Consider the following 18,811-nt stretch of genomic DNA (forward strand, 5'->3'; position numbering starts at 1 on the left):
TTCTCCCTACCCCTGGTTCCATAAACATTCTTGTATAAGTCTTTTTGTAGCCATCTCTTTTCATTTTCCTTGGGTAAGTACCCAGAAGTATAGCGGCTGAGTCATACATAGGGCGTTTACATATTTAGCCTTAGAAGAAATTGCCAAACAGTTTTCCAAAGTGGTTGTATCATTTTACATTCCCACCAACAGTGTGTGAGAGTTCTACTTGCTCCATATCCTCACCATTAGATATTATGAGGGTTTTTTTTTTAGTTTTATTTTAGCCATTCTAATAGCTGTGAAGTGGTATCTCATTGTGGTTTTATCACAGCATATCTTAATCACTTATTTACATGGCTATTTCCATTATTAGACTGAGCTTCTTAAGGGCAAGGTTCATGCAATACATGAACCTCTTTTTCTTATTAACTTTTCCCCTTTATTTTGAGTGTGATAGATGCTTTATTATAGAAAACTTGAAAATTGAAGAAACTATTAAAATGAATAAAATCCCTGGTAACCCTACTTCTCAGATATCATCATTAACATTTTGGTGTCTTTTTTTTTTTTTTTTTTAATTTTATTTATTTATTTATTTTTGGCTGTGTTGGGTCTTCGTTTCTGTGCGAGGGCTTTCTCCAGTTGTGGCAAGCGGGGGCCACTCTTCATCGCGGTGCGCGGGCCTCTCACTATCGTGGCCTCTCTTGTTGCGGAGCACAGGCTCCAGACGCGCAGGCTCAGTAGTTGTGGCTCACGGGCCTAGTTGCTCCGCAGCATGTGGGATCTTCCCAGACCAGGGCTCGAACCCGTGTCCCCTGCATTAGCAGGCAGATTCTCAACCACTGCGCCACCAGGGAAGCCCATTTTGGTGTCTTTTGTGCAGTGCTGTGTTTGTTAGCCCACAGATAGGGCAGTTCCAGGGTAGATTGATTCAGCAACTCAGAGTTGTCCCAGCCCTCTACTCTGCCATCCTCAGGGCATCATTTATTCATAGCAAGGAACCTTTGTGACAGAAAGCCCTTGACAGACTTCCTTTGTGTTTTGTTGGCCAGAGTTGTATCACATGTATCACTGGCAAGAGGAGTGGAATTGCCAAAACCAAGTTAGATTAGACTAATCACAGTCCTCCCTCTGGGTCTGGGGAGGGAGCCTGGCCTTCTCAGATGAATGTGGACACAATCAGGGTTCTCTCAGAAGGGAAGGCAGAGTTCTAGGGTAGGCACTCAGCACTATCTGCCACTTGGGCATTTTGTTTTTCAAAGCCAAAATTGTTCTCTATTTAAATTTTATGTCTTTCCACTTATTATGAACTAAACATCTTCCATGGCATTAACTCTTTGTAAATGTCACTTTTATGTATTGTATAATTTACTACTGTACCAGAATCTACTTGACTGTGTCTCTAGTTTTGGACATCAAATCTATTTTCAGTTTTTTGCTATTGTAAACAATTCTATAGGGAGCTTAAATTTCTGTACTAGATTTCAAATTATCTTCCTCAAGGTAGATTTTTATGATTGGATCATTAATTACACTTATTAATAATTATGTAGCAATATGATTACATATTAATAATGATTGTTGATTATTAAATGAGGTTATTAACATATTTAAGACTTCTGACACACATTGTCCAATTGCTTTGTAAAAAAAAGCATCTTAGTCTTACCACCATAGTGTAGAATGCCTATTTCTCCTCCTTTCCTTATTTTTTTACTTTTCTCCCTCCTCTTTCTTTCATTCAATCATTAATGTATATTCCTTTGACAAATATTTGTTGAATACCTTTTATAGCCAAAGCACTGTGCTCGGTCATGGGGGGTACAAGGCTAGTACTGCTCAGGACAGACAGACAAAGATCATGCAATTGTGTAACTACAGCTACTGATAAGGATTGTGAAGGAAGCTTCCTAGGGTTATGGATACTATAAACTCTATATGCCGTCTGGCATAGGGACAGGACTGGAGGAGAAAACAGTCTACGACTTGGCTTTTTCGAGGCTGCAAGAGTGCTCTGTGGCTATTGGGCAAACAGGATGGAAGGTGCCTTTTGTGAAGTATGGGAGGATAGGCTTGGCTGGAGAGTGGGAGTGCACAGCCGACCTTGTTATGGACTTGGGCCTTTATCCCAAGAGTAACATGTAGCCAATAAAGGGTTAAAGAAGGGAGGTGATGGTGACCTAACCATCTTTGAGAACATTTTGGAGGGGGCCAGAGGGGATTCCTAGAGTCCAAGATTAGATTGTGAAGGTAGCCATGGAATCTCCCCACCTGGCACTGGGTCATTTTTTTTAATTGCTTATTTTATGAATGAAAACGTAAAATGTATTACAAGTGTAACTGAATATTTCCCCAAGCGTTTGACAGGCATTTGCACTTCCTTTTTTGGGAACTGGCTTTTTTATCTACTGCAGAGTTAGTGGGGGCAGTGTAATGGCCAAGAGCACCCGCTCTGGAGCCAAAATGCCTTGAGTCTGAATCCTGGCTCAGCCTGTTACTGGCTGTGTTATCTCGAACAACTTTGGCCTACCTCAGCTTTTCATTCTGTAACATGGGGACAGTAACAGTGTACCTCTCTCATAAGGTGGTTGTGAAAATTAAAAGATAAAGTACAGGGACTTCCCTAGTGGTCCAGTGGCTAAGACTCCACGCTCCCAATGCAGGGGACCTGGGTTTGATCCCCGGTCAGGGAGCTAGATCCCACATGCATGCCGCAACTAAGAGTTCGCATGCCTCAACTAAGGAGCCCGTGAGCCTCAACTAAGACCCGGTGCAACCAGAAAAATAAATAATAAAAAATAAAAGATAAACTACAGTGCTGGCCCATATGAGCACTCCATATGTACATGCTGTCTTATCTGGGTATGTGGGCTTTATATAGACACATATACATATTAACTCTGTCCTGTGTATGATGTGTTGTAACTGTGATTCCCTGTCCATTTTCTTTTTTTTATTAATGTCTCTTTTTAAAAACTTTTTTCTGTGAACATTTTCAAACATCACGTCACTATTTTGAAGTACAGAAATTTATCTGCAGTGAACAGATGTCAGTCTTCTCCTTTGTGATGTCTTCCATTGCTGTGAAACAGGTCAGGTCATACACAAAGACTTTTGTTTTTTAGTGTTTTTATTTAAAATACTTCACAAATAATCCTTTAATCCATTTGTAATTTATTTTGGTTTACTAATATAAGGCAAGACTCTGAATAGATCTTTCTTTCCAAAAAGCCTATCAGTTAGCCAAGTTCCATCTATAGACTAATCCTTCTTCCCCTCACTGCTGCTTTTGGCTCCTATCATGCATTGGATCTGTACACACACTTGGGTCTATTGGGGGAAAAGTGGTTCTGCTCTATTAGGCTGTAGCACCATTCCTGTATTATACCAGTACTGCTTTGATTTAATCAGTATGGCTGTCCTCTTAAAAATATTTTGGCTATTCTTGCCTGTTTGTTCTTGCACTTGAACTTTAATCATTTTGTCAGGTATCCACTCCTTACTGCCCCTAACCTCATTAGAATTTGCAATAAACTGTTATTTAATTTGGCACTAATTGGCATTCATAAAGTATTCCGCCATCACATTTGGAGCTGGTGTATCCTTCTATTTAAGACAGGTATTCCTCAACAGAGTTTTGTACTTTTCCACATGTAGGCTCTTCACATTTCTTAGGATTATTCCCAGATGTTTCCCTTTTCTTTTTTAATGCTTTATTTGCTGTTAAGAATATAGTATTTTTCATATAAGGAAGGGTTGTGTTTTGTATATTTCTCTTATATCCAGCCATATTTCTTAACTGATGGTGGTCCAAGAGTTCTCATTTAATCTTCTTGGAGCAACAAGGGTTACGATATTATCATCTGCAAATAATGTTTTTCTTTCCTTTTTTAATAATTTATCTCTTATTTCTGTTTTGTGTTACAGAATATGCTAGGATTTTCAAAATAATGTTAAATACCATATTTCTTTGATTCTAAGACCACTGAGCATAAGAACATGCTGTCAACTTAATAATAGCTTTTAGGGGCTACTAGTCAAAATATACCGATATATAATGTAAATGCATGTCATTCACATCCCAGTATCAGAAATGTTTGGAGTACATCTCAGAATTGAGGAGATAAGATAACAGTGGTAATGGTGGCCCTCCTTATTTTATTTCTTATTTTAGTGGGAATGCCTAACTATTCCATTTTAAATATGATATTGGCTGTCAGTTTATGATAGGTAGTCTTTGTTATATTACAGAAATATCCTTTTCTTCAAATAAAACAAAAAGCTCTAGTTCTGCTGGACAGTAATGAGAAGGCTGTACTGTTTGGTTTAACAAAAAAGTGGAAATTGTGGCTGTGCACATCGTCTATGCCAGCTGGTCTGCTGGTCTGTTGCCGCCTTTTTCCTTGATAGCCCCAAATGCAGAAATCCCTGGCTGCACAGCAAGGTCTGTGCTAGTCCTGTGCCCGGAGCTCCCTGATGTGCACAGCCTGTCGAGGATGGTGTATTAGTTTCCTACAGCTGCAATAACAAATTACCACAGATTTGGTGGCTTAAAACCTTAGAAGTTTATTCTCTCACAGTTCTGGAGGCTAGAAATCTGAAGTCAGTTCACTGGGAGGAAGTCGAGGTGTTACAGGGCTGTGCTCCCTCCAGGGCCTCTACGGGAGAATCGGTCCTTGCCCCTGCCAGCTTCCGGTGGCTGCCTGCATTGCTTGACTTGTGGCCGTATCACTCCAGCCTTCAAGGCCAGTGTCTTCAAATCTCTCTCTGCTACGTCTTCACCGTCTTCACGCACCTTCTCCTCTGTGTGCGTAGATGGAAATTTTTCTGAACTTGTCGATGCTGAAGGAAATGCTTTTAAAGTCATATGTTAGGAATAGCAAAGCCTTATTCATTCCCTTTGGGAAGAAGATTGTGGTCATCTGGAAGTAGCTCTAGGTCAATTCTCAGAAAATCAATACGCTGAAATTCAGTTCCACAAAAGCCCCTAAACCTTGCCCCCTCCCACTGTCCCCCGGTCTCCTCCTCAATCTCCAGCTCTTCAGCTTCAGGGAGACGGGCAGAGTACATTCCCCCTAATACTGTTGTGAAGGAAGAATAAAAACTGGTCAATTAAGACTAGAGAGCTTAAAGAAAAAGGTAAAGTCTTTTTCATATTGGTAGTTTAGTAAATCGGTTATTCAGGGAATTGGCCACTTGGCAAGTCAGCTTTCTGCGATTGGCTGTTGCTGAAATCGGCCCACTTCCCCAGGAAACACTGCAGAACTTGTGGGCAGAGGCTGCCCTCAGGCCTGCCTAGAACAGGACTGCACTTGTCCCCTCTGCTTCCTACAAGCCATGGAGATGGGGACACTGCCCTTGCAGGAAGCTGGGACTGAGCCCAGCCACTCATAGGCTAGGTCCTAGGGGTGAGAAGGAAGAGAAGGCAAGAGTGAGAGGGAGGTCCCCCCCTTTGGACTCTGGCTCAGCGGAACCCACGTGTGGCCCAGTAGCTGAACCTCTTTGCTGGCCAGAGCCAAACTAGATGTCACTCAGGTGCTGCATGCCAGACCAACCTAGCATGGAGGAGGTGGTTTCAGGGTGTCAGGACTTATTGCATAAGACCACGAGCTATGTAGAGTCACCTTGTGGGGTGGTTATGAGACTAAATGTACATTCACTGTTTAAACTTGCACGTAAAATATTCAGCACAGGCGTGTTAGCCATTATTATTAGTATTGTTTTGACATTATTACCAATATATCTTTAAAATATGGTAATACTTATCACAATGCCTATAGATGGTTTGATAAATACCATTTTCTTCTTTCATTTACTGGATAACTTTGGGTAGAGGCACTTACCCACTTCTGGAGACCTCTGTTTCTTCTGGGGGTACCTGAGGCATCTCTTGCTTTCTTGTAACTTCAAAAGCCAGTCTAGTCATTAACCTCAATGGAATATAAATCAGCATAAAGACAGCTGTGGAGCACTGCTCAGCCAGTTGGGCAACTTCGCTATTCTGCCTTACAGGTTATCAAAGCAAGTCGGGTTATTAGAGGAAGACCATGTAAATTGTGAAAATTATGTTCATGTGGCAGTAGCTGTTTAGTGGAATAAAAAACCCAATGATATATTGAAAGAGAAACAACAAAAACAAAAAAAGGAAGGCAATAAATTTATGCCTAGCAACTCTACGAATTGCTTCTTATGTATTTCCTAGGAGTTAAGATAAGAACATGAGTGTATTTTTGTACAGATCCTACTCTAAAATAGTGCCCTAGTACTTAAAAATACCTCAGTAATTCATTACTTTTTTGATAATGTGTTGCAAGTTCAGTAACACACATTCACAGTCAGTACATTTCTGTTGCAGTATCTGCTGTATGAGCAAATACTGAAGGAGTTTGCAGACATCTGCTTTACAGTAGGGAGATAGATGATCCAATTGGATGTAGCCCATATGTGCAGTAAAGTCTGGTTATAGGAAATTACAGACTAAAAAGACTGTTGTTGTAAATATGCACCCCTGCACACAGTAAGGTTAAACAGAAAATCTGCAAGCCAAATTAATCATTACAAAGAAGACTAACAGTTATATTTATAGCATAAAAGCAAGAATAGCAGGGACTGGAAACTAAAACCAACCCAGTAACCCAGATGATAATGAGTCCTTCCCCATAATTGGTGAAGTCCAGGCCCCTGCAGGCACACATGGAGCCAGAGCTTGGCAGTGTTATGTGGCAGCCAGATTTCTGAGAACACTGAATGGGGGGCTTTTTCTGTAATACCTAATTTTAGATGGTAACTCTTAATCACTTAGGTGATCGTTAGCAAGTAGCCCTAGGTAGTATGTTCACAGGAGGTCTTGCATTTGGGGTTACTTCACAGCTGAGCAGCAGACACAGGCTCCTGGGGAGCCCCAGGAGCTGGAACAGCCCCAGTGTTAGGAGAGCTGTGCCTGTGTGTCCATGGAGGCTTTATGCACAGGGAAAACAGCAAGGGTGGACACCAGTGAATTAACAATGGAGATTTAGGGGTAACTTTGACAGTGTTTGCTCATCTGTATTTTCTGAAACTTTTTGCAATGAACCTGTTACTTTTGGTTAATTTTTAAAAGAGCTTCATCCAACTCCTCAAGCCCCTACAACAGAACAGCACAAAGACTGATGTCACCACCTCACAACCCTGTGGGAGCTGAAACAATCCCTGATGGGGAGAAGATGAAATGTTTATGAATAACTCTGTCTGCAGTTACTCGAGCTGCTGAGATTAAATGACAAGAGCAGTTGTTATTCTTTCAAGGCATGAACTGAACCTCTGTTGAGGAAACATATTTCCCCTCCCTGCTTCACCACTGCATCCTAGGTTCGATTCAAAGCCATGGAGGCAACAGCGGTGCAGCTTCCCGTGCACAGTAGCTCTGATTACTGCTTCTCTGGATCTTCTTTTTTTTTTTTTTTTTTAATTTATTTATTTATTTGGCTGTGTCAGGTCTTAGTTGCGGTGCACGGGATCTTTCATTGTGGCACACGGGCTTCTCTCTAGTTGTGGCGCACGGGCTCTAGAGCGCGTAGGCTCAGTAGTTGTGGCGCGCGGGCTTAGTTGCCCCACGGCATGTGGGATCTTAGTTCTCAGACCAGGGATCGACCCTGCGTCCCCTGCATTGGAAGGCAGATTCTCAACCACTGGACCCCCAGGGAAGTCCCTGGATCATTCTTGTAGAAGGGTTAAAGGCTTTGGGATTGTTTAGCTTGAAGGCAAGAAAGCAGAGGTAAGACGTAACTCATTTCATTATACTTAAATGAAAAGTAGAACATGGGGAGGTAAGCTGGAATTGCTACAGGGAGAGTTTGCTGTTGTTTTTAACCTTTTAAAATTGTGAAGTACAGCACATACATACAGAAAGGTACAGAAAGCGTCAGTGTATAACTTAATGAATTATTGGAGAGCCATATATGTAGCCACCACCCAAGTCAAGAACTAGAACATCACCGGCACCCAGAACTTTCCTTCCCAGGCAAAACCCCTCCTCCCTCCCTAGAGATAACCACCATCCTGTCTTTTATGCAGTGTATACTATAGTTGTTTTGCCTGGTTTGGGACTTTATGTAAGTGAAACAATGTAGTATGTGTATGGCTTCTTTCACTCAGTGTCATGTTTAGATAATTAGCCACCTTGTTGCATGTGGTTATAGTTCTTTCATTTTTGCTTCTGTATAATATTCTATCATAGGCAAATGCCACCATTTATCCATTTTCCTTTTGATGAACATTTGGGTTGTTTCAGGTTGGGAGCTGTTATGAATAATGCAACTACCAACTTCTTGTATGTGTATCCTGGTCTAGGAGTGGAATTGCTAAATTGCAGGGTGTATACATTCACCCTTTTCCCAGGTTTCCTGTGGTGACTAGGAGCTGCTCTGCTTTCCCCCCTGCTCCCACCTGCTCTGATCAGATGGTTAATGTGCCTGTTTGACGGACGGACGGTAACTCACTGAGGCTTTGCTGTGCATTTCCCTAACATGATGAGATTGAGTACCGTTTCTTATGTGTGCTGATATTTTTAATTTCTTCTTGTGACATTCCCATGTCACTGTTTGGCCCATTGTTTTTTCTACCGAGCAGTCGGTTATTCAGTCAACTAACTATAACTCTGAAGGTCACTATGCAGGGGATGTGGGGATGTTCCCTGCCGCAAGGAGAAGACTTTACAGCTCTAAAGGCAGATACATAAACAAGTAGTTCATAACATTGTGATAATCGTTGACGCATCAGTCTCCTCCACTACGCTGACTGTTAGCTGAAGGGACAGGACTTTTATTTGTGTCATGTCCTCAGTGCTTTACACAGTATCTGGCACACATTAGGTGCTTAGTAAAATCTCTGTTAAATGAATGAATGAGGCATTTTCAGAGGATGGTGAAAGTGCTCTAGTAGGGGTAAGTGTTGAGTAAGAGAGAAGCACAAAATAAGGAACCACGAATTGCACCCACTCCCCCACCCAGAGTGGGGCAAAGCTTCCCTAGGAGGTAATATTTGAAGCAGATCTTGAAAGACTTTCACCAGAAGCAGTGGAGGAAGTACATTCAAGGCAAAGGAATAGAATGCGCAAAGGCATGGAGAGGGAAAGTACATGCCACCCTAGAAATGAGAAGTTGGGGAGGGGGGCTAACACTTAGGGTGAATGGAGTGAGAGGACAGTGAGAAAGGCCATCAGCTGGAGACAGTGCTGTGAAGGGACTGCCTTGTAAATCTCATAAGCAGTTGTCGACTGAAAAAAATGCACAGCCTAAAAGTTGAGAGTTATGTTTTATTTGGTGGACAAAACTGAGGACTTAAGCCCAGGACACAGCATCTCAGATAACTCTGAGAGACTGCTCCAGAGACACAAGGGAGGGAGCCAGGATATATAGGAGTTTTTGCAACAAAGACCAGGTAGTCGGAACATCAACAGATTACTGTTAATTAAAGAAAACCAGATATATCCTGTGTTTTCTCATCCTGAGTTCCCTCAGGGCTCACCGTCGGGGTGGCTGTAATATGATGGCTTGATGGCTGCAACATCCTTTGTTTACTGATATGGCAAGCAATATTTTTCATTCACACAGTGGGGATAAAATTGAAATTAAATACAGAAAAAAATTTCTCACAGATGAGGGGGGAGGGGAGCTGTTGAGCAATAGAATTGATCTACAGAATCTTTTCCTAGACATCTTGGACAAAACAGCAGATATATAAGCCTGATCATGAAGTCCATTGATAACAAAAGTTATCTTTTGGAAAGCCATGGTGTAACCTGAGCAAGTGTAGAGTGACTTTCCGCAGTCAGACCTGGATTTAGCAGCAGCATGGTCCCAGTGGAGCCTCCATTTCCACATCTGTAATTTGGGAATAATGCCTACCTGGCAGAGGTGTTGTGAAGATTAAGGAGATAAGGTGGGTCTTCCCTGGCGGTCCAGCGGTTAAGACTCCGCACTTGCATTGCAGGGTGCGCTGGCGCGTCCAAAAAAAAAGAGAGAGAGCGATCAGGCCTGTAAAGGATTTAACCCTTGCCTGGATGGCGGATGCTGAAAGGTGGGATGGTTTTATGATGTAGATCCTTTACTGTTCAGTTGCTGGTATCATTATCTTGCTACTATATATTGGCTGTTACGTGGTCGCGTCAGTTAATATGCTACAGTATGAGTAAAGTCCACAGTGAGGACGTTAGTCATCTGAAGAGTTCGCCACCCCTCCCCCCCCCCCCCCCCCCCGCACTGCCACATTAGAGACAGGAGGTCACGTTAGTGTGGACCTGGGAGTAAGAGGACCGAACCTCAGGCTGTTTCTCCAGCGCTAGGCTTCGCAGGGTGGCTTTGTTCTCCGTTTGCTTTATCCCATGTATTCCTGAGAAGGCCATGAGGGGAATAATGAGCTCAGTATTTATAGCTGTTTTCCTAAAAAATAGTATCTTGCCCAGTTCTCATGCAAGGAAGGGATTAAACTTGTTACCGGCCTGAAACCAGACGGCTCACGCTAGCTTTGCCCAAGCCCCGCCCCTCGGCCAAACTTTCCAAAGAGGGAGGTCCTTCTGAAGAAACGAAAGTGAAATTGAACCGGAGCCGTTTCACAGCCCTGCTCCCCGCCTGCCTGGGCCTGTCCCGATTCCAGAGGAGCCTCTTGTGTCTTGGAGGCCGACGACCCGCGTTGGGAAGGGTCCCTCTCGGGGAGGGTCACGGCGGGCGGACACCGGGACATGCCTCGGGCGCGCCATGGACCCGAGGCAGGTAAGCCGCTGGGGTCAGAGCCCAGAGCGGGCCACCTGCAACTTGCTCGCCCTGGCTCATCTACCTCCCTACGCTCCTGTTTTCATGCATGACATATGCGTGTTGTGTGTGTGTGTGTGAGAGAGAGAGTGAGAGAGAGAGAGAGAGTGTGTGTGTGTGTTTTCTTGCCAAGGAAAGTTTATGTTCTAGGAATTTAGGAATTTGTATCTTGCTAATTGTGTCGAGCAAGGCGTGGAAGAGGATTTGTGGGGAAAATGCACTCCCCTACCCCCTTCTGAGGAACAAGGCCTGAGCCCAGGTCAAGACAGTCCCCCTCTTCTTTTCTGCTAGGACCCCATGTATGCTCACGCCTCCTTTAGCCCCACTTGGACAACATGCTTTACTTTTAGCGTCTCCTCTCCTTCTTAACCTGTAGGAGAAAGTTTATAGTGGCTTTATTCATTATCTCTAAAAACTGGTATATCAATATAATGGAAAACTGCTAGGCAAAAAAGGGCAGGAACTATTGCTATATGCAACAACATGGACAAATTTCAGATTCATGATGCTAAGCAAAAGAAGCTGGACTCAAAAGACTGCATACTGTATGAATCCATTTAGATGACATTCTGGAAAAAGCAAAGCTAGAGAGACAAGACAGATCAGTGGTTGACAGGGGCTGTGTGTGGGGAAAGGAATTGATTGCAAAGTGCATGAGAAAATGTTTTTGGGAAATGGAAATGTTCTACATCTTGATCTGAGTGGTAGTTATAAGGCTGTGTGTGCCTTGACTCTATATGGTCAAAACTCATACACTAACAGTACATTTTACTATATGTAAATATACCTCGATTTTAAATATATATAAAGTATATGTACACACGTATATATATATATATATATATATATGTGTGTGTGTGGTATGTATACATACATATGTGTGTGCATGTGTGTATATATTTTTCCCTTCTTTAAAAGGATTAGGGACACCTGACTTACAGGAAAAGCATTTCTTTATGCAAACCAATATACTACCCTTTGGAGCCCATGTGGTAAAGATGGGGGGCTTGTCTCTTAATCCTAAATATATGAGAATAGATTAAAGTGAAATTTTGCAGAGCAGTGAATGTTAAGTGGCTTGTTACATAGTTTGTATAGTACATAGGCATGAAGTTGGGTGAGTGGAGATGTTGAGGGATTTAGGAATGATCTCCATGGAGGTTGGTTTCTCACTTTCTTTGCTCTCACTGCCATTCAGTGGCTCTCCTCCAAATGGCTGTTCTCAAGTGGTGGTTTGGCTTGGTTTCCCTTGTAGGAGATTTTAGGGGGTATAAGGAAAAAATTAATAATCTCCCTCTAATTTTTCCCTAAAATAGCTATTGTTAACAAATTCGTGTATCCTTTTGAGTCCTGTGAGCCAGACACTCAATGTCTGTACTCACATATACCTCGGCCCCAGGTTGGGGTAGGGGGGTTGTGTGAAGCAAGAGGAGCAAGAAAAGAGATGGAATTCATGTCTAGCGATGTCTTGTTCGTGCGGACATTGGTTCAGGATCAGCTTTGTTCCAGGTGCTGCCTTAGGTGCTAGGGATGCAAAGATAACTGAAGTGTAGTCCTTGTCCCCCAGGGGCTTACTGTCGAATTGACTGCAGCCCCCCATCAATACTACATGGGGAATATTGAGAGTGGAGAGCTGAGTATAATTTCTAGGGCACCTAATATTGTTAATCACCTTTCAGACACACTACAATCTATATGTGCCATTAAAAAAAATCAGTAGCTATGATAAAAGGTAAAGTAAGTGGTGTAACAGGTGCTGGATGGGAGGAGTTCAAGGAGAGGAAACTCTCATGGGGGCGGCGGGGGGGAGTCGGAAGTCTAAAGAAGGTGGCATTTAGAGAGATCTGTAGCGAGTTGTAATAGGTGGCAGTAGGGGGAAAAGCAGGCACGTTGCACTGGAATGTAGAGGGATGGAAAGATGAGAGGCACTTGTGGTAGCCCATGTGAGAGGTAATGAGGGTCTAGAACTGGAAAAAGACACGTTTAAGAGAAAAGATAGAGGTGGTAGACAAGGTAGGACTTGGCAACTACCTGATGAGGTGTGGGAGATGAGGGAGGGAGGGAGGAAGGAAGGCAGGCAGAAAAGATGACTCAGGTTTCCAGCCTTAATAACTCAGAGGAGAATGCTGCCATTAACAGTAATAAGAACCACAGGAGAAGGGGCTGGATTGAGGGAAAAAGAGTAATTTGGTTCAGAATGTGTGGCATTTGAGGTAATGGCAGGATATCTAAGGGGACAGACAGATCGTCTAGGCATTTGAAAATTCAGGTCTTAAGCTTCAGCACAGGTGGTAGCCAAGCCATTGGAGGAGAATTTTTAAAGAAGAGAGCTCAATCCACATTGAGTCAGCGCATGTTTGTTGTACTGAATTGACCACCAAACAGCTGTGAAAACCTAACAGAAGTTCAAGAGGAGGAATTTATATGGCCCCATTATCGTGGTGCGGCGGTGTCCTCCTCCAGCACCATTTGGAAGCTTTGGAACAGAAAAAGGGGACAGCGGGCCTTGGGTGGTGAAGGGAACTGACCGTGAGATCCAGGCTGAATGAGGAGGTGTGTGAAGCCAGAATGGAGACAAACCAGGAGTGGCTGACCCGCAGCTACAGGGATGGAGGTAGAAACACAGGGAAGTTGCCGGCTGAGAAGAGCAGGAGTCCGCAAACTGCGGCCCGCGGGCCAAGTGCAGCCTTCCCCTTGGTTTTGTAAAGGAAGTTTTACATTTTGCCTGTGGCTGCTTTTGTGCTACAGTTGAATGCCCCTCCGGCCCTTTACAGAAAAAGTTCACTGACCCTGGAAAAGTTTCAGGGTTTGAGGTTTGATAGTGGCCCGGCTCAAGTAACAGTGAGATTGAATGAGGAGCCGCACAAGCCACTTATGTGGCTGAAAGGTGGAGGTGGCCATCACTGGAGCCGCGCTAAGGAGATGTGCAGCGAGCATGCCGTGAGCTTGACCAGCAAGAGTGCTAAAATCCCCTCATGGTGACGGGGGGCAGGGGTCGGGGAGTAGAAGGCTGAAGTTATTGAAGAAAGGGACGCAGCTGCCTGCAGGTCCCTGTAGCCTTCAGGCGAATCAGACAAGGGGGATGTGAGCGTGAGGAATCATTGTTCCTAGATATGCAAGCCCCGGGGACGGGCAGCAAGGTATTTACTGACACCCCCAGGGTCCCTTTTGTCCTTAGACAAAAGGCACATGGTTCTCGTCCTTCAGTGCGGTGCCCAGGCTTGGAAGGGACACTGGGCACTTCTACCCAAACCACCAGGCTCCCCTGGCTGTGCGGAGTTGGCAGCGTCTCTTCCTGGATACCTCGGCCCTAGCCTCCCACACCCCCTTAGCTACTTCCCAATAGCTGCTTCCACAGCGTGTCTTCAGAACCCGGTTCTGTAGGCCACAAGCTACGCCATCTTCTCTCAGACCGCCACCCGTTTACCAGAATGGCGAGCACCGTGACTCTGTACGTCTTGCTTCCTGCTCTTCCATCTCCTCCCTCTGTTGGGTCCACAGGTAGTACTTATGAGGTGGGCGGGCCACCCTAGCTAGGTCACAAGCCCACGTCTCACTTGCCTTCTCAGCTTATTAGGAATCAGGTGCGACCCTCACACCCACCCCAGGCAGGGGGGAGGGACAGGCTCACTGCTGCAGTCCCAATTCACTTTCTTTTCCATCTTCTTATTCTGCAGGGGTGTTCCCTCAACAGATACCAAACCCATCCCGTTCAAGGCTATGAGCACAGCAAGCTCAGACACCAGCAGCCGGGGCTGGGATCTTATCCTAATAGTTTCCAGCTCCAGCAAATAGAGTTTCTCAAGGGGCAACTCCCAGAAGCACCCCTAATTGGAAAACAGGCACCATCACTGCCACTGTTCCTCCCTGGACTCAGGCTAAGGTTTCCAGGACCACCTGCCAGAGGTGGGTACTTTGCGATCCCAGGTGTCCCCAGGGGCCTGCCTCTCAGAAGTCAGGTGCCCCCAAGAGGGTTCCAGCATCCTTTCCCACGTGGCCGGGTTCGGCCATGGAGCGGTGTTGATAGGCTCTCCGCACGTTTCCAGGAACTGACTATCAGCCAGGATCAGGAACAAAGGATCTTAAATCTCTTGGCGGAGCTTGGGGAAGGGAAGGCCACCACAGCGCATGATCTGGCTGGGAAGCTCCAAGTCCAAAAGAAGGAAATCAATCAAGTTTTATACTCTCTGGCAAAGAAGGGGAAGCTGCATCGGGAGGCAGGAACGCCCCCTTTGTGGAGACTTTCAGTTCCGGTTCAGGCTTGGAACCAGCCCAGCCAAGTAGCGAGAGCAGACAGTCATAGCCAGGGAGCTCCAAGCTCAGACTTCAGTTTGGAAACTGAAGACAGAAGCTTCACATCTGGCTTGGAAGATCCTCCTGAGCCTCTCGACATGGCTGAGATCAAGGAAAAGATCTGCGATTACCTGTTTAATGTGTCCAGCTCCTCTGCCCTGAATTTGGCTAAAAACATTGGCTTCACCAAGGCCCGAGATGTGACTGCCGTGCTGATTGACTTGGAAAGGCAGGGGGACGTCTACAGGCAAGGGACGACCCCTCCCATATGGCATTTGACCGATAAGAAGCGGGAGAGGATACAGATCAAGAGAAACGCAAACAACGTTCCGGAAACCATTCAAGCTGCTATCCAGGAGACCAGAAAAATCTCAGAGCTCCCCACTTGCAATTTACCTGCGTCAGATGCCTCAAACAGCATGGTCACCACAGAAAAAGTGGAGAACGGGCAGGAACCCGTCGTAAAGTTAGAAACTAGGCAAGAGGTCACACCAGAACCAATAAAACTGAAACCGAAACCACCTGTTCATGACAATGGCCCCTCCAAAACAGGGTATGTTGACTTTGAAAATGGCCAGTGGGCCACAGATGACATCCCAGATGACTTGAATAGTATCCACGCGGCACCAGGTGAGTTTCGAGCCATCATGGAGATGCCCTCCTTCTACAGTCATGGCTTACCACGGTGTTCACCCTACAAGAAACTGGCAGAGTGTCAGCTGAAGAACCCCATCAGCGGCCTGTTAGAATATGCTCAGTTCGCTAGTCAGACCTGTGAGTTCAACCTGATAGAGCAGAGTGGACCACCCCATGAACCTCGGTAAGAGACCACCCAGGATTTGTGCCTACGGTTGGGGTCAGGCGCTCTTGCTCCTGATGGAGTCTTGGCTGACTCATGAGCAGTGCCAGTTGGTGGCCCCTGTCTTTTCCCTCTTTTTTTCTGCCTGTGGGCTGAATCACCCTTGTCTGGCCTTCCTCCACATCTTGAGCAGGGAATGTAGACCTCAGCCCAGCCAAAATCTTGGCTGAGCAAGGGGGAGGTTGGCAGCCTTGGCTAAAATGAAGCTTCTTTGGAGATGATTAGCTGCCATGCATCACTGTTATGCCTGCCTCCTAAAGCCAGAGGTAATGAAGACTTGACACCCTTCCCGCCCCCTTCCATGTGCCGTCCTCCCTCCCCCCGAGCTGAGTCCCCCAGGGGGTGCAGGAACAGGTGGGTAGCGGCAGGCTGCACACAGAGAGCAAGGGTGGGCTGTGCTGCTAAGTAGCAGCGGGTCCAAACCGCACCTCCCCACCCCCGTCCTGCTCCGCTCCCGTAGGGAAAGGATGCTGTAGGGTGCAGGGCTGCCTGTCTGTTGAAGGTGGTGGTTCTAATTTTACACACCGCCTCTGCACAGATGGGTGGGCTAGCACTTGCTGCTGCTCCTAAGCTGTGAAATCAGAAATTACCTCACTCAGACAGCTGGCCCAGCCCTGCACCATAGGCTCTTCCAAGCCAGCGGACAGATTGAGGAAGACAGGTGGGCCCAGGAGCTGCTGCAGGGCCTAGCAGAGAGCTGAAACCACTGAAGCTGAGTGACCGCACGCCAGTGAGGCCAGCAGAGGATCCCACTAACTTTTACATTAACCGTAGGCTGGCGTCTGAGGGTTAGGATTCCCAGCGGTGACCCTTCCTCCGTATCCTGACCGTCTTCATGACACTGAGATGGCATTGCAGGAGAGCTGTTAAGAAGAGGGCTGCGTCTGTCCAGAAGCTGACAGGGCCAGGACTGGTGTGCTTCTGTCTGGGCTAGAGACTGGATGGCCGTCATTCTCTTTCTTCTCCCACCATCCCCCTCCCCAGAGTTGGGGAACAGCAGTGGGTTTTGCGGTTAACCTTTCTTTGGACTCCAGCTATAAGAAACATTGATGCCATGCTCAAATATTTCAGAAGACCCAGGAAATAAGAAATTTGACCTACTTTTCTAAATGAAATCCCAGATTGAGCAAAGAGCTGAACAAATATGAAAGCTTGAACAGAGACGATCTAAGCTAAGTCCAGAGGCCTAGAACAAATGCTTTTTGGTTCTCTGCATAACAAGGGAAATTCCTTTCATCTCAGGCATCAGACAAATAGAGCTGTAGGATGACTCAAAAGAAACCGTGAGAGTGGTGTATCTCTGAGGGTAGGTTGGGGACGAAAATAGGCCCCCAAAAGGGGCAGGTATCTGATCCCTGTAGGTGTCTGGGGAGTGTGAGACTGCGCTGTAAGAAGCCTTCGCTTTCCTTAGGAGCTGCCCTTGAGGTGGCCAAGTCTACCATTGAGGTGGCCAAGTCTACCACCATTGCTTTAGGGTAAAGGCTCTTTGGTTGCTAACAAGACTGTAATGGTGATCTTAGCTCATCATTTTTTGTACAGACTTGATCTTAATTCATTGCTAAAAGATAGTGGGTTTCCCTTGAGCTAGTTTCCTATCACCTGTGGCTATGTTTGCTCTAATGAGCTTGGAGAGAGAGTCACTGGCTGCTTTGTTTCCAAAAAAAATAGGAACAGTCTGAGCCTCCAAAGGGACAGGAGTTCCTTGGCCTACCCTCCATCTCCTTCACAAGTCAACAAGCCCCTTAGTGTAGCAGGAAATTTCAGGGTGAAGATCTCTTTGGAGAGGGCAGAAGGGATGGCCTAGACTAGTGTTTCACACATCTAATCACTTTTCCATCAAGATTTAAATTCCAAGTTTGTCATCAGTGGCCGAGAGTTTCCCCCAGCTGAAGCTGGCAGCAAGAAAAGTGGCCAAGCAGGATGCAGCTATGAAAAGCCATGACAATTCTGCTTGAGGAAGCTAAAGCCAAAGACAGTGGAAGATCAGAAGAATCATACTACTGTTCCTCGAAGAAAGAATCAGAGAAGGTAGGTGTCCTGCCCTCTGGGAGGACATCAGTTCACTCTCCAAGTCTGTGAAGTATCAGAACTTCATCTGACCCTCTTGAAACAATCTCAGCCTACCCAACCCACTGTGTCAGAGTCAGCTTCCCACTCTCCCCTCTCCCCTGCCTCACCAGCCCACCTTTCCTCTTCTCATACCCAGCTCCTGTTCTAGTGCCCCCTCCCAACCTAACTGGAATTGCAGAATTTTCAGGGTTGAAAGAGACGTTAAAAATTATTGAATCCAGTCTCCTCTCTTGGCAGATAAGAAATGAGACAAAGAAACATTTAAATAACTACTGTTTCCTGCAAGGCCTAGAAAATCCATCCCCACAACCCTCTTCCTTTAGAAAGCCAGCCCCAAACATGCAGTTGACCGAAAGAAATTCTCCCATTCCCATTCCCTCTGCTGTGATGGAATAGCCAGTGTTTTCTCAGTTTGTTTTTGTTTTTGTTTTTGTTTTTTTTGTCTCTCATTTTCTCCAGACTGCAGAGTCCCAGACTACCACCCCTTCAGCAACATCCTTCCTTTTCTGGGAAGAACCCCGTCACTACATTGCTTGAGTGTGTGCACAAGTTTGGGGAGCTCCTGTGAATTCCCGCCTCCTATCCAGAGAAGGCCCTGCCCATGACCCCAAGTACATCTCTTGTATCATGTATCTCTGCTGAGGTTTTCTCAAAAAAGAGAGAGATTACATTTTTCTTCTTTGCCTCCTCAGAGATGGCAGATTATTTCACTGAGCAATCACTCCTGTTTTTCAATATGGAAAAATGGGGGGGCCTTGAGAGCATGGTTGCTGCTTGTGGAGCAGAGAATCTGGGATTAGGAGTTCAAAGGGCAAAAGCA

At 45.5% G+C, this 18,811-nt stretch overlaps 1 protein-coding gene across 1 annotated transcript in view; it reads left to right on the top strand.

Moving 5' to 3' along the window:
- The window catches only part of ADAR (adenosine deaminase RNA specific), a 41,137-nt gene that overhangs the window by 7,961 nt on the left and 14,365 nt on the right, over window positions 1–18,811 (top strand). The window contains 9 exon segments of the mRNA XM_082435298.1: window positions 14,447–15,882; window positions 17,763–17,778; window positions 17,780–17,824; window positions 17,826–17,852; window positions 17,854–17,949; window positions 18,451–18,492; window positions 18,494–18,541; window positions 18,543–18,563; window positions 18,565–18,602. Of these exon segments, the coding sequence (XP_082291424.1) occupies window positions 14,447–15,882; window positions 17,763–17,778; window positions 17,780–17,824; window positions 17,826–17,852; window positions 17,854–17,949; window positions 18,451–18,492; window positions 18,494–18,541; window positions 18,543–18,563; window positions 18,565–18,602 (1,769 nt within the window).

The sequence above is a fragment of the Balaenoptera physalus genome, assembly GCF_965194825.1.
Source record: "Balaenoptera physalus genome assembly, chromosome: 1".
NCBI lineage: Eukaryota > Metazoa > Chordata > Mammalia > Artiodactyla > Balaenopteridae > Balaenoptera > Balaenoptera physalus.